This window comes from Carassius auratus, chromosome 15 (assembly GCF_003368295.1).
Source record: "Carassius auratus strain Wakin chromosome 15, ASM336829v1, whole genome shotgun sequence".
Taxonomy (NCBI): Eukaryota; Metazoa; Chordata; class Actinopteri; order Cypriniformes; family Cyprinidae; genus Carassius; species Carassius auratus.
In genome coordinates this window covers 24336360-24353385 of record NC_039257.1, presented here as the reverse complement: position 1 = coordinate 24353385, position 17026 = coordinate 24336360, and the positions used below count along the sequence as shown (strand labels likewise).

Here is a 17026-nt window from a genome sequence, read left to right as displayed (position 1 = left end):
ATCTTTTAGCAGAACTTCACTTGCGTTAGCATTCCCATTGACTCCCATTCATTTTGGCGTCACTTTGACAGCGAATAACTTTACATCTGAGGCGTTTAAAGACTCCATTTGTCCATTATTTATTTCTAAAGATACACGACAATGTATAAAGGGCTCCATTACCTTCTATGTTACATTATGGCCCTGTAGAAACAGTTTTTGCAAAAATAGGCTAACGATTGCGTCATAACCACTCGACTCTCTGTCGCATTACCATACAGACAGGAGGAGAAGCTCGCAGGCAATTAACTTAATATGGCGTACTGGCGTTACATTTTAAAATACTATACAAAATAATTAATCAGAATACTTACTCCTGCTCACTCACGACAAAGAACTCCCCGCTCATGCTCGCCGTCTCTGCAAGATTAACGATGGCAGTTTGCACGCACAGCTACTAGAAGATTTACATCTGTCAGACAGGTTGCTGACGTCGTCAAGCTTCGTTTGAGTCTGCACGGCAGAAACGGAAGTGCTAAAAAACGCTAAAAATGGGCTTCATTTGTCTCAATTGAGTTCCAATGGGGTCGCTGTGTCCATTTCTTTTCCTGTCTATGGAAATGCACCCGAGCCAAACCAAATGCCGTTTGGATATGAAAATATATGACGCTCGCTTTCCTCTCAATAACGAAATAAACAACAACAAAAAACGAAGCATGTCAATAGTATTTTATGCAATACCTTAAAGCAGCTTTACATATTAAACATTATTATTCATATTATTATTAAATATTTGATTAAAGTGATAGTTTGGTTTGCAGAGATCAAAGCTAAATCTAGCTCAGGACTGATTTGATTATCATAACCCAGTAAGGTATTTTAAGAGAGATTACCAGTCAAAAGCTTTTGAATGGTAATGTAACATTTTTTTCTTTTTTTAAAGAAGACTCTTCTGCTTAACAAGCCTGAATTTATGTGATCCAAAATACATCAAAAGCAGTAATATTTTGCAATATTTTGTACAGTTTTAAATAACTGCTTTCTATTTAAATTTATTTTAAAATGTGATTTATTCCTGTGATAAATTCCTGAATTTTCTCCAGTCTTCAGTGTCACATGATGCTTCAGAAATCATTCTAATATGCTGATTTGCTGCTAAAGAAACATTTATTATTATTATTATTATTATTATTATTATTATTATTATTATTATTATTATTATCAATATTTAAAACAGTTGAGTAAATTTTTTCAGGATTCTTTGAATATAAAGATCCAGAGATCAGAATTTATCTGAAATAAAAAGCTTTTGTAACATTATACGCAATATAATTTTTTAAATTTTTTTATTGGGGTGGTGGGGATTATTGTAGAAATTAATACTTCTATTTAGCAAGGATGCTTTAAATTGACAGACATTTATAATGTTACACAAGATTTCTATTTCAGATAAATGCTGATCTTCTGAACTTTCTATTCATCAAAGAAACCTGAAAAAATTACATTCAGCTGTTTTCAACATGATGATAATAATAATAATAATAATAATAACAATAATAATAATAAATGTTTTTTGGAGCAGCAAATCAGTATATTAGAATGATTTCTGAAGGATTATGTGACTGGAGTAATGATGCAAAAAAATTCAGCCTTGAAATCACAGGAATAAATTACATTTTAAAATATATTTAAATAAAAAAAAAGTTATTTTAAATAGTAATTTTTTTAATGTGTTTGCTGTACTTTGGATCACATACATGCAAAAGATACTTCTTTAAAAACAATGTTACTGTTCAAAAATGTTTGACTGGTAGTGTATATTATGAATAAAATGGTTTATCCAAACATATTACAGTATTACTAAGTGCAAGAGTTGAATAATCAAATTCTATTGATTAATCAGTGAAATAATCGACGATTAGTCGATTAATCATTCTAATAATCGTTAGAATAATCGATTATCAAAATAATCGTGTGTTGCAGCACTATATTAGATGTTTGGTTTGTTAGGAGGACAATATTTTTTCAAGATACAACTATTTGAAAATCTGGAATCTGCAAAAAAAAAAAAAAAAAAAAAAATCTAAATATTGAGAAAATCCTCTTTAAAGTTGTCCAAATAAAGTTCTTAGCAATGCATATTACTAGTTTTTATATATATATATGTATATACACAGTAGGAAATCTATAAAATATCTTAATTGAACATGAACATGTTGACCTAATGAAATAGTGTAAGGAGATTAACCACTTCTTACCCTTGGATAAATATCCCAGCATTCATGAGGGCGAGTCATTCTTACTTTTATTGAATATATGCATAAAGCTGAATTTCTTTGTTGTGCTGGTTTTTCACCCTGGAGGATGGGTGCTCTTGTAGACACCTGCTACACCTTCAGTTACAGAACATACAATCATACTGACCTGTCACTTTCAAAACAGTTCTGGAGCAACAGAGGTTCGCATTCAGTGTTGTAGTAGTAAACAGCTGGTTTTAGTTATTTTGACTCTTGATATGATGGCGTTTACCTCAGGGATGCAGGGTCATAAATTGTACTCTGCCCAGTCTATTCCAACTCATGTGACTGTTCTGAGGAAAGACCTCGAGTGTGGGTAAAATGAAAATATTTCTTATTTCTGATTTTACATAGTTGGTTACACAAACAATCTCGATTTACACTGAGTGCAACAATTAAAGGGATAGTTCACATTATGTCATTAATGACTCACCCTCATGTCTTTCCAAACCCATAATACCTCCATTTATCTTCAGAACACAGTTTAAGATATTTTAGATTAAGTTTGAGAGATCTCAGTCCCTCCATTGAAGCTGTGTGTACGGTCTACTGTCCATGTCCAGAAAGGTAAGAAAAACATCATCAAAGTAGTCCATGTGACATCAGAGGGTCAGTTAGAATTTGTTGAAGCATCGAAAATACATTTTGGTCCAAATAAACAAAAAAAAACGACTTTATTCAGCATTGTCTTCTCTTCCGTGTCTGTTGTGAGCATGTTCACTGCAGTGTAGTGATATCCGGTTCGCAAATGAATCATTTGATTTAACCAGTTCTTCTTGAACCAGTTCACTGATTCGAACTGAATCGTTTGAAACAGTTCGCATCTCCAATACGCATTAATCCACCTAGTCCACATGAACAATGAGCCGAGACAGATAACGAACAAAAGATTGACTCGTTCTCGAGTCAAGAACCGTTACTGTCAGACACGTCCAATTCGAGACCCGAGGAGCTGATGATACTGCGCATGTGTGATTCAGCGTGAAGCAAACCGACACACAGAGCGTCTGAACCAAACTGATTCTGTGCTAAATGTTATGAGCGCAGGTAAACCGAAGGCTTGAATCAAGGGCAATCATCGCAAATGATGCCATTATGTTGAGCGCAAAAGAACCGATGAACCATTTTCTTCAACCGGTTTATTGACTCGAACTGTCCGAAAGAACTACTGGGGATCCGAAAACCAATGCAACTGGTTCTTGACTTGAGAACGACTCAGTCTTTTGTTCATTATCTGGCTCTGGTTAAATCGAATGATTCGTTCATGAACCGGACATCACTACACTTGAACGCGCTCACAACAGACCCAGAAGAGAAGACAATGCTGAATAAAGTCGTAGTTTTTGTTATTTTTGGACCAAAATGTATTTTCGATGCTTCAACAAATTCTAACTGACCCTGGGCAGGTCATTGTTTTGTTGGGTGTAACACTCAGCTGTATGTAAATGGGAAAGGCCTTATCATAGGATACTACATCATAAAAACAACACTTCATCCTCCAACACACACATAACATTAGGTTGGAAAACAAGATGCTGGGACATATACTAAACTGTACCTGCAAAGGCAAAGTGAGAATTATGGATCTGGACCTGTTATGTTTTATGTTGACTTCATAATGTAAGTAGCTACAATATAAAAATTGTATCTCTCTGTTTCAAAAATCAAATGAGCTTCCTCATTTTGCCTTAAATGTCTCATTAGTCTTTGGAAAAGGACTTTAAATTGGGACAAATCAAATTTCATTTCTGTCTTTGTGTTCCAAAATGCTTCATTTTTAGGTCATTTTTAAGTATAATAAATCCATAAGCCAGGTTCCTGATGATGATGCATTAGAGCAAGATTCAGATAAAATTTTTTGGCTTTGGTCACAATTTATTTTAAGGTCCAGTTCTCACGATTAACTAATAGTGTTCTAGCCCCCAATAAGAACAGAAAGCCAAAATAATTTACCATTAAAGGAACACTCCGACTTTTTAGGACTTTAGCTTATTCACAGTATCCCCCAGAGTTAGATAAGTCCATACATACCTTTTTCATTTCTGTGCATTCTGTAAGTGTTATTAGACGCACCCACCACTAGCCTAGCTTAGCACAAAGACTGGATGTAAATGGATAATGGTAGCATAGTTATCCCAATAAATGACAAAATAATGCAAACATTTTTTACATGTTTACATGTTGTGATCTGTATAGTCACAGCGTGTACAAATAACAAGGCATTTTTAATCATATGAATACTGGGAACTATATTCTCACTAGGCGTAGGAGCACAGCTAACGTTACTTGGGCGGAGTGGCTACTTGGGCGGAGTGATTAGCGCAGCACACGAGACGCCCTGTTGATGGTTCTGTCAACAAAACAAACGTGACTAACTAGCTAGACGTGACTCGTGATCACGGCTGACTTTGAGGAATTGTCAGAACAAGTAGCCATCGATTCAACAGGTCAGCGATTTTGGTTAGAATTCTATGAAACATCATAATATTACCTGGTCTCCCCTGTTTATTGTCGCAGCTCTTTACAATACAGCGAACACCCATGATTGTACACTATAAATTTACTATCTAGTAATTGCTGACTCTATTACTCCAACTCTGAGCGAACACTCTGCTCCTCACCACGGCGCGTCTCGTGTGCTGCGCTTATCACTCCGCCCAAGTAGCCACTCCGCCCAAGTAACGTTAACTGTGCTCCTACGCCTAGTGAGAATATAGTTCCCAGTATTCATACGATTAAAAATGGTCTCTATCTCATATAGCCTTGTTATTTGTACACTCTGTGACTATACGGTTCACAACATGTAAATAAGAAAATGTTTGCATTATTTTGTCAATTATTGGGATTACTGTGCTACCATTATCCATTTACATCCAGTCTTTGTGCTAAGCTAGGCTAACGGTGGGTGCGTCAAATAACACTTACAGAACGCACAGAAATGAAAAAGGTATGTATGGACTTATCTAACTCTGGGGGATACTGTGAATAAGCTAAAGTCCCAAAAAGTCGGAGTGTTCCTTTAACCATCAGGACTGGATGGGCAGATGAACTTGTGTAAAGTACGAATAAACAGGCAAAATGTTATTCTTGTTAAAAGTGAGAATTGGTCCCTGAAGTGCAACCATAATTTTGTTTGCCGACATTGTACATTTTCACTTTGTTGTGAGGAAAGTGGAACATTAATCAAAGTGACATTTTCTGCTTGATTTTATTACTTTAGTGCTCAGAAACCCATCATCCCAAAGCCTACATTGTGATTTGTATTTCATACAATATATAACTTATGATCTAATGATTTATGTTTACTTTATAAGTGATGTACTGTTTATGGAATGATGCCTGTTTGAAAAATAATGTGTTGAGTGGAAAATTCAATATACCTGTCTAAATGTTGTAGAGGCTTATTGATATGTAACAAATCAACAAGAAGCTTAAATAGCACATGATGAAAACATTGTCAGAATGATTCAAATCACACTTTTTTTGTCAAACCGTTTGATATCTGGGTGGTAAATAAAAATGGTTATGAAAAAAGCTAAATAATAAAAAACAAATACTTGTCCTCTAATTAAAACCACTATATCCTCATTAGAAAGTTTTAAAACGTACTGAAGGTTCAAAACAGTCGATAAAAAGAAATGCACAGTGCTCTCAAGACACATACCATAAACTGTATGACAATTTTATGAATATGTAGTTTCAATGTTGTTGTTTTTTTTTTTTTTGGTCCAAATTTAAATTTGAAATCAAATTAGCCTATCTGATGTGGTTAACAGAATGGGATACTCATTTTAATACTTGTTTAAACAGTACACTTCTGTCTCTCTACGATAAAAACACTACATCTACTGTAATTGGTCATACATTTCTCTCATGTCCATATCATGTAAAGTTCAGTTCAAGATCTAGCCATGAAGAAGGTGTTAGTCAGGATAGAGCAAGAACCCAGAGAAGGTGCTGTCATCCTCGCTGCTGGAGTAGACACCGTTCCAGTCTCTACCCACACCTGGTCTCCTACATCCAGCTTCAGGATCACTAGATTGGATGCCTGGTCAATGTCTTGACCCTGTAGGGTGTCTCTCGAACGTACCTTACGCACTCCATTCACCACCAGTGAAGCACGCAGGGGCTTGTTTCTTACCGTGATCTGGTAGGAGAACACATAAACTCCTGAATAGGTGCAATTGAACTTGCTTGTGACTGTGTCGTAATGGTTTTCTTCATTGTAGAAGACCTTGTCGAAGTGAACCGGAAATCCTGATTGGGGAAAAGACTTGCTTGGATATAAGCCGACGCTGAAAGCAGACCGTACTCTCGATCCACTTTGACCCATTGAGCCCTTCATTCCCTGTAGGCCTCGGTCTCCATGTTTCCCTTGGGGGCCACGGTCACCCTTCATTCCTCTCAGACCTCGCATACCTTTGACTCCTGCTGGTCCCCGTGCTCCTGGTTCACCCTTTGCTCCGGGAACTCCTGGTTCCCCCCGTTCTCCAGCGTTTCCTGGAGTCCCGTGCATGCCGTGTTGCCCAGATGGACCAGGGTCTCCACGCACACCTGCAGGTCCAGGATCACCTGGCTCACCTTTCTGGCCCCCCTCTCCAAGTAAACCACACTCTCCTCTATCACCCTTTTCACCCTTATCACCAGTCATGCCTTGGGTTCCCGGTGGTCCATCTTTGCCTGGCTCTCCCTGGTCACCCTTTGACACATTCAAATTTGGATCTCCTTTTTCTCCTTTCGAACCTTTGAATCCTTGCAGTCCAGTTGCACCCTTCTCACCTTTAATACCCATCTCACCTGTTTAGTACAAATATACTGCATTTATTCATCTTTATTGGGTATAAAATTGGCAGGGACCTATTGATTAACTGTGTTCACCTTTCATTCCAGCCTTTCCCTGGATGCCTGGAGATCCACTCAGTCCTATGTTTCCTTGATCACCTTTCTCTCCTGTTGAAAACAATAGGAAATCTCAAACATGCATGTTATCAAAAAGTTTACATTTAAAAATAATCGGGATAGTGTCCATATATAATCTCCTGCTCAAGAATGTACCTTTATCCCCTTTGGATCCTGAAAAGCCCTTTGGCCCTGTTGGGCCAGGTATACCTTTGGGTCCAGCTGCTCCTTTTTCTCCAGGTGGACCTACAATATGGCATTAAACAACATGACAGAAAACAGGTTTTCCCCGTCATACCTACAGTAAATAACACTCTAAGGGCCAGATTGTACCAAAGCAAACCCTGTTTTATAATTAAAAGTCTACTGTCTGGATTTACTAAAGACATGGAGTGAAACATTAGCGATGGAAAGGCATGAGCACACTTACTTTTGTGGCTGACCTTATAGAATACCCAGATAACAAAATAATTGATAAACAAACCATCAATAGCAACCAGCAAAGCCCTATAAATGGAAACACTAATAACCATGACAGTGACTTCAAGTGAAACAAACATTGGATTTAAACTCCTTTTATTTCTCAATAAAAACTTGTTTAGATGTCTTACAGAAAGCCATCTGGTTAGTAATAAGTGAATATGGTAAAGCTGTTTGTGAAGTTGTTTAATTCTCCTCTGCTGATATCTTTTAATGTCTTTTATCTTTATTACAAGCATCCGATTATCATCATCTCTGCTTGTTTTGCGACCCTCCACTAATTGGCAATGTTCTTGGTAGGTTGCTTTGGTCAATATGGATATGAGCTCACTGAAACATCACTGATTCGATAATGAACAGACTTAAACTGAAAATTTAGTGTTTACTGTTGTCCTTTCAAATTATTACAGACTATTTTCCTGTTCAATACTGTAAAGTTGCTTTGACACAATCTGTATTGTTAAAAGCGCTATATAAATAAAGGTGACTGGACAAGAGCTGGTGGCATGAATCAGTAGATCACCCCCAGAACCTTCAACTCCCATCAGTCTCACCCTAATTTGGCACATTTAGTAAATCTGGCCCTGATTTATTATAAGAACATACAGAATGTATGACTTCACTCGGCTGACCTTGCAGTCCTATATCTCCTTTGAAGCCTTGTGGGCCTTTCTCTGGAGGGCAGCACTCACAGACGTTGAAGTAGCATTCATTGTAGTCTAGTGTGTAATTGTCTTTGGCCGAGGTGGAAGATGCGGTGGTGTCTGTGGGGTAGTCTATATAGCTGTCAGCAGGAACTGTAGTGCTCTCTGTGACATGTGCAGGGAAGCGCTCTCTTGTTTTGGTGAAGTCCACAATCCGTGCGGTGACCGTAGGCTTGCCTACATAAACAGTGGTTTGGACCAGCTCTCGAGGGGGTTTCTTGGTGTACTGGTACTTTGGCCTCTGAGTGGGCTTGAAGGTGTCACACAGGGTTATAAAGGTCAGTGCTATCACAGTTATGAAGAGAGCATGTTCAAAGATCATCCCCATTTTCTGTCTGTAGGGAAAGAGTAAATACAATTTTAGAGGCTTGGCTGGACCAAACATCACCTTGTAATTTGTTCAACCTTAATGTATAAGAGGTGGTGAGAGAAGGATTGTTGTTTAACTGCAATTAATCAATGTCAGTCACATTTAACTCTTTCCCCGCCATACATGGCATTTTATATTCTCAGTTACACACTCTGGGGTGCTATAATGCATCTCCTGAATGAGTCTTGAATGTTCCGAGGACGAAACAGAAATGAGTGATCATGAAAAATAATGGGATCATCAGCACTAGCCACATATAAATGAGAAAGAATGATTGAAGCTAGAATAAAACAGATTTTTGTTGTTGTTTAAAAAGAGAGGATTTGCTCTTTATTTTGGTGTATTGCATGTTCAGATATTCATACAATAAAATATTCCAGGGGTCATGAAATTTTAGTGAAAATCATCGGAAATGCTCGTGTTGGCTGGCAATTTTTTTCCAAAACGGGAAAGAGCATTAATTTGCATGCTAAATAAACATTCAAGATAAAGATATGGCAATATGTTAACAAACATTAAATGCCATTGGTGCTTGTGTCATGATGTGAACTCAGGTGACGTGCAAGAACCAATGAAGTTTGATGTTACTGGTTACTTTGTCTCTGATAAATTAACACATTACAAATTGATCAATTTATGTATACAGTCTACGCATCATATAGAGTGATTGTATCACTTCAGAAAACATTTATTACACCGCTACAGCCCAGTGGGCACCTTGATATCAATTTGATATCAAATATCAGTCAAGACTTTATCAAGATGCTGTAACATCATTTTAAATTCATTTTAAACAGTAATTTATTTCAGTGGTAATTGGGTAAAAAAGGGCAAGTGAATCGGACTCTGAAATTGATTTAATGTACAGGTACTTCTAAAAAAATTTGCAAATTGTGATAAAAGTTCATTATTTTCCATAATGTAATGAAAAAAATTTAACTTTCATATATTTTAGATTCATTGCTCACCAACTGAAATATTTCAGGTCTTTTATTGTTTTAATACTGATGATTTTGGCATACAGCTCATGAAAACCTAAAATTCATGAGCTGAAATCTCAAAAAAATTGCATATTTCATCCGACCAATAAAAGAAAAGTGTTTTTAATACAAAAAAAGTCAACCTTCAAATAATTATGTTCAGTTATGCACTCAATACTTGGTCGGGAATCCTTTTGCAGAAATGACCGCTTCAATGCGGCGTGGCATGGAGGCAATCAGCCTGTGGCACTGCTGAGGTGGAGGCCCAGGATGCTTCGATAGCGGCCTTAAGCTCATCCAGAGTGTTGGGTCTTGCGTCTCTCATCTTTCTCTTCACAATATCCCACAGATTCTCTATGGGGTTCAGGTCAGGAGAGCACAGTAATACCATGGTCAGTAAACCATTTACCAGTGGTTTTGGCACTGTGAGCAGGTGCCAGGTCGTGCTGAAAAACGAAATCTTCATCTCAATAAAGCTTTTCAGCAGATGGAAGCATGAAGTGCTCCAAAATCTCCTGATATCTAGCTGCATTGACCTTGCTCTTGATAAAACACAGTGGACCAACACCAGCAGCTGACATGGCACCCCAGACCATCACTGACTGTGGGTACTTGACACTGGACTTCAGGCATTTTGGCATTTCCTTCTCCCCAGTCTTCCTCCAGACTCTGGCACCTTGATTTCCGAATGACATGTAAAATTTGCTTTCATCCGAAAAAAGTACTTTGGACCACTGAGCAACAGTCCAGTGCTGCTTCTCTGTAGCCCATTTCCTGCACACGCCTGTGCACGGTGGCTCTGGATGTTTCTACTCCAGACTCAGTCCACTGCTTCCGCAGGTCCCCCAAGGTCTGGAATCGGTCCTTCTCCACAATCTTCCTCAGGGTCCGGTCACCTCTCCTCATTGTGCAGCGTTTTTTGCCACACTTTTTCCTTCCCACAGACTTCCCACTGAGGTGCCTTGATACAGCACTCTGGGAACAGCCTATTTGTTCAGAAATTTCTTTCTGTGTCTTACCCTCTCGCTTGAGGGTGTCAATGATGGCCTTCTGGACAGCAGTCAGGTCAGTCTTACCCATGATTGCGGTTTTGAGTAATGAACCAGGCTGGGAGTTTTTAAAAGCCTCAAGAATCTTTTGCAGGTGTTTAGAGTTAATTAGTTGATTCAGATGATTAGTTTAATAGCTCGTTTAGAGAACCTTTTCATGATATGCTAATTTTTTGCGATAGGAATTTTGGGTTTTCATGAGCTGTATGCCAAAATCATAAGCATTAAAACAATAAACGACCTGAAATATTTCAGTTGGTGTGCAATGAATCTAAAATATATGAAAGTTAAATTTTTATCATTACATTATGGAAAATAATGAACTTTTAGTGCAATATGCTAATTTTTTTTAGAAGGACATGTAGCTATGTGTAGGCCATGTTTGACTTTCAGTTTACATCAAGTTAATGTCATAAGTTTTATTAATGTCAGGTTTATTTGCATATTTTACCTGTTTTTGAGGTCAATTTTGATGTCTTTTCAATATCAAACTTGTTTGGGCAGCTTATTCAAAACTGCGTTCAGCAAACGTGAAGCTGAAAGTGAAATCAACAAAGAATGCAGTTTATTTGAAGACGCTGTTACTTTTTTGCTATTTAGTTTATCGTTTTTATTTTCAGAGTGTTTTTCTCATCAAAGTATATATTTTTTTCGTTTTCGCAAAAGTTGCGTTCATTTTATTTGGCACAAATCTGATTCCATACCTTTTGTGTTACCTTTTAAAATGTCTTGAACACAAATTACACAAAAACTAACCTTGAAAATGAAAATAAATAAAAAATGGATCTAAACAGCAACAATTCTAAACACAACCTTTTTTCCCCTAAAGAACCAATTTTAAATTTCGGTTTGAGAATTCTTTTCAATTATCATAAATTTGCAATAACATTTAAGTTTGTCTTCACCATCATGTATGCCTTTAGGTCACTTATACAGTATGAGTTTCATGGGATCATTTAATGGTACATTTGTAGTACATGATTCATAGTACAGTACGGCTTTTTAGGTGTCTGTTAAAGAGCACTTTATCATTTCATTATCAGTTGTGTACAGCCATAGTGCGGGTAGATAATTGTCCTCTCTGAATCTGACAGTGATGCTGGATTCTAGAGCGTTCGCTGAGACCAGCTGACTGTAACAGCCTCAGTCAGGAAATCAGAGTCTCAATCCAATCTGTTTGGTGTCACTCCAAAAAAGCTTTTGTCCAAAAGAGCAGCGATAATCTCAGCAGCTCACTTCAGCCTCAGCTGTTTTCTGGAGGGAAATGGTTTATCTAATGAAGCTGCTTTTGAGGTAAAATGAAGGCTACTGGCAGCCAGCGACTGGCTTAGTTCTGTGTGAGTGTGTGTTCACAGAGACGGCTTCTTAAAACTAAGTGTCTTAAAAAGTAAAGATGTCAGTATAGCAAATGTTGTGTACTCTGGAAAAACTGTTAGAAAGCAGCATAGTGGCACACAAAAATGCATTCTGTGTGGACTAAATACAATGGCTCCAAATAAAGTAAACTTGCAGCCAAAAGATTTTAACAGCAAGATTTGTAATGTTCTTTTAAGAAGTCTCTTCTGCTCACCAAGCGTGCATTTTTTAAATTAAATATTATTCAAAATAGATTTATATATTTATTTACTGTTTTCTATTTAAATATATATTAAAATTTATATAAATATATATAAAATTAAAATGCGCCACTTTATATAAGGTGGCCTTCACTACTATGTGCTTACATTAAAAAAAATAAGTACAATGCACCTATTGTGGTCATATTGTATTGCGAAACACTTCTGCTGCTATTGAGGGTAAAGTTAGGGAAAGGTTTGGTGGTATGGGTAGGTTTCACAGTGGGTTAACAGTGTAAATATAAATGTAATCACAGATATAATTACATAGGTATTTTAAGAAATAGAAGTACAATGTAAAAACACGTATGTACACAATAAGTGAATTGTACCAAATGATTCGTTTATATGCAAGTAAATAGTAGTTAAGGCCACCTTATATAAAGTAGGACCCTTTTTAAATTTAACAACCTAAATTTCCTACTTGGAAAAGTGTCAATGCTAGTGTCATCTATTGTAAAGAAAGAGAGCAAAAGCTGCTGTACACCTCTCTCTCTCATCCCACCCAAGAACCTCTGGAATCAATGAAGCTGGAAAAAGCATAAAGAAAACTCAGTCTGTCTAATGTTTCAGACTGGAGCATAGGCTATAGACTGAGGTTTGCGGAGCACAGCAAGGCCGTCTGAAACATGAGAGGAAGGGCTGCTTTAGGAGGGTCATACTCCACCTTGACCTGCTGGTGTCACTCCACTATTCAAGACAAACCCAGCTATAGTGCTCACTTTACTCCTGCCCCCGTTCCCGAAGAGCCTTGTGGGAGCGAGACAGGGTAAACCATAGGACACGGAGCCGGTATCACAATACAGCCCCAGGGCCCCTGGTGCACTACTCCACACTCAGGAGCAACAGAGCGAGCAGAAATAGATGCTCTTGAGTTATAATGGTCCTCAGATCGAGAGGTTTAAAATTGCAAATGAAGAGACGAGCATTCATTTTATCAATGCATCATGTCATGAATGCATGGCATCTAAGCATGTTTGCTCCTGTTTGAGGGGATTTGAGGAGCATGGGGCTGGAGTGTCACCTGAGCTGGAGGAGTCTCTGGTAACGGCTGAGGCTGTGCTCTGCTGGTAAGCCTTTAATGGAGAGCACTGTGACCTTGTCAGGAATAGAGAGGCTTTTGGACTATTCACCTTTTGCTTTTTTCCCCTTTAAATTCCCAAGACAGACTGGAAGGCTTTTTGATTCACAGGGTTATAGAAAATGATGGTTGAGTAAAAAGCAAGTAAAAATAGAAAAAAATATTGTGCTATAACTGCTCACCATTTTTCCTTTAAAAAAATATTGCATGTATGCTTTCACTGAATATAAAGTCATTAAAGCATGTATAAATTAACAATTATAAAAGCACGTTTACAAATGTTTAATGAAAATGAAAAAGTACTTTATCAACCAAAATATATAAAAAAAGATTTTAGAATGATTTGGTTAAAATACATGATAAAATGTGAATACATAAAACACCCCAAACCATGCAAATTACATTCTGGCAAAAGCTCTTGGAAAATGGTATTTGCAATCTCCTTAATTCAGAAAACATTTACATTTTTGAAATTTTGCAAAAGCTTATTAAAATAATTTAGAAATGAACCTAGATTTACTAAAGCAGATGTATTCCTGGAGTAAAAAACTAATCATCAGGGTCCGTTTTATAAAAATTTAGATAATAAATTACTGATTAAATCATCTCTCCATTGATGTGTGGTTTGTTCAGAGGACAATATTTGTCTGAGATACAACTATTTGGAGATCTGGAATCTGAGGGAGCAAAGAAATATCAAAATCATCTTTAAAGTTGTTCAAATGAAGTTCTTAGCAATGCATATTACTAATCAAAAATTAAGTTATGATATATTTACGGTAGGAGATTTACTAAATATCTTCATGGAACATGATATTTACTTAATATCCTAATGATTTTTGGCTTAAAAGATAAATTTATAATTTTGACACAAACAATATATTGTTGTCTATTTCTACATATATAACCCAAACACTTAAGACTGCTTTTGTGCTCCAAGGTCACAAATATTATGTATACAGATGAACTGCCAGTACATCCAGGAAATGGATCTTATTATCTTATTTTGTTCTAGTCCAGTGCAGCTGAGAGATCAAGTCAATGAAAAGCATCAGTAAGTGTGTTTACCAGACAGCAGGCTCGTCTCGTGTCCGTGTCTTCAGCCGTGTCCCTCGGATCGAGCTCAAACACTGACGACTGTAGGCAGCAGATATGTGTCTGAATGTCTTCCGCTCGTGGAGTTTAGAGTAGAGCGGGGGGGTGTACTACGGTTCTGGCCCAGTGCTTCACAGTTACAGTCACCCAGACTGAACCATTACCAGAACTGACCCAGAAACCTGACCCAAGCCCGCAAAACACTGTGCACTCTATTCACCTGCTCGTGCTTCTCTTTCCCTCTTTCTCACTTTCCCCCAGACTCTCTGCCATTTCTACTAGCTCTGTGGGGAACAGGTGAACGGTTGCCAGTTCCACTTAGAATCATTTATAAGATCCTCATACTTGTTTTAAAGACCTTCCTCCTCTGTATTTGACTAAATTCACTGTTTCTGTTAATAGTCACAAGGACACACAACACTTCCAAATCTCCCAAGAAAGACCTTTTGGCCTCATGAATATCATGAAAACCTTTTCCATGATATTTTTTCTGTGCAATGCTTCATATTTCTCCACTAGAGGGAAGTGTGTGTTCATTCCTTGAATCCTTGTGAGGATGAGTATACACTTAAGAATGGGACTTTGATCACATGCAGGGCTATAAATTACTTTTGACAAACTGTCAAATCAAAAGAGAATATATTATTTCCTTCAGTGTTTATTTATATGTAGTTACAAATCAGTGAACAGCTAATGACTGTTGAACAAATGACTGACGTAACTGGCTGAACTTGAGCCAATGGATTGATGCTTTGATTTGCATTGATTGACTGTTTGTATTTTCCTAACAATTTAATTAAAAGATACACAGTTACATAAAGGTAACAAAAATTTGTGTATGAAAATAATGCTATACTAATAACACAAAATTATGTAAATTGGCATTGATTATATAGTGATAAAATCATTTGCAGACCTTTTCTGCAGTTATCTTATATGTTTTCAAACGGGGGTAGTCTAGTCCTGAATGTCTTAAAGGGGTCATATGATGTGATTTCAGTTTTTCCTTTCTCTTTGGAGTGTTACAAGCTCTCGGTGCATGAAGAAGAGCAGTAAAGTTACAAAGACTAAAGTCTCAAGTCAAGTCACCATTATTTATAGAGCGCTTTAAACAAAAAGATTGCGTCAAAGCAACTGAACAACATTAATTTGGAAAACAGTGTGTCAATAATGCAAAATTATAGTTAAAGGCAGTTCATCATTAAATTCAGTTATGTCATCTCTGTTCAGTTTAAATAATATCTGTGCAATCATTTGCAATCAAGTCAATGATATCGCTGTAGATGAAGTGACCCCAACTAAGCAAGCCAGAGGCGACAGCGGCAAGGAACCGAAACTCCATCGGTGACAGAATGGAGAAAAAAACCTTGGGAGAAACCAGACTCAGTTGGGGGCCAGTTCTCCTCTGACCAGACGAAACCAGTAGTTCAATTCCAGGCTGCAGCAAAGTCAGATTGTGCAGAAGAATCATCTGTTTCCCGTGGTCTTGTCCTGGTGGTCCTCTGAGACAAGGTCTTTACAGGGGATCTGTATCTGGGGCTCTAGTTGTCCTGGTCTCCGCTGTCTTTCAGGGATGTAGTGGTCCTTTCTAGGTGCTGATCCACCATCTGGTCTGGATACATACTGGATCCGGGTGACTGCAGTGACCCTCTGATCTAGATACAGACTGGATCTGGTGGCTACGGTGACCTCGGAATTAGAGAGAAACAGACTGATATTTGTCATGGCCGGGATACAGGAATACATGGAGAGAGATCCAAATGCAGGTATGTCATTTATTAGGGGTAATCCAAAGCGTAAACAGTCCATGCAGGGGTCAAAACCAAAGAATCAATCCAGACAACATAAACCGACAAGGACACAAGGCAAGAACAAGACTTGACACGGACGTGATAATCAAACAAGATTAAAAAAAAAAAAATATGGGGAAACCAGAGACAAGAGGAACATGTGAGGCAGGGAACAGAGACCAGAAGTGCAACACAAAACAGGGAGAACACGAGGGAGGTGGACCGGCGGAGGATCAGGGGGATGGACAGAGGGCCAGGCTCACAGAAGGGAACAGGGACAGAAGTGAACAAACAACCAAAAAAAACAACAACAACAACACAACAGGAGATCAGGGTGGGTCAGGGCGTTCAGGAACCCAGGACAGCGCCGACCGGGCAGGACCCCAAGGCAGAGCAAAAGACCACCATATCCGTGTGGTCGAGACAGAGGCCCACCCGGGAGGCGCAGAGGACCACCACAACCGTGTGGTCGGGACATAAGCCCCCCAGGGCGAAGCAGAAGACCACCACATCTGTGTGGTCGAGACCGAAGCCCACCAGGGCAGCGCAGAAGACCACCACAGTGGAATCGGACTGGCAGGAGAGCAAGTCTGGTTGGGGAAGTCTGAAACAAAGAACATGAACAAGTTAAGGGTAGCCTCTGTGGCCACGACAGGATCAGTCGGGCGCTCAGAGAGTTCAGCTGA

The 17026-nt window shown here is 38.2% G+C and overlaps 2 protein-coding genes across 3 annotated transcripts in view; both read right to left on the bottom strand.

Moving 5' to 3' along the window:
• LOC113115415 (tyrosine-protein kinase receptor UFO-like) overlaps nt 1–17026 on the bottom strand; it is a 1029470-nt gene that overhangs the window by 289887 nt on the left and 722557 nt on the right. The window lies entirely within an intron of this gene.
• LOC113115426 (inner ear-specific collagen-like) lies at nt 6200–14800 on the bottom strand. Its single transcript, XM_026282995.1, is given in 6 exon segments — nt 6200–6276; nt 6279–7073; nt 7155–7226; nt 7332–7421; nt 8288–8694; nt 14524–14800. Coding segments are annotated over 5 exon segments (1434 nt in total). The 5' UTR covers nt 8688–8694; nt 14524–14800.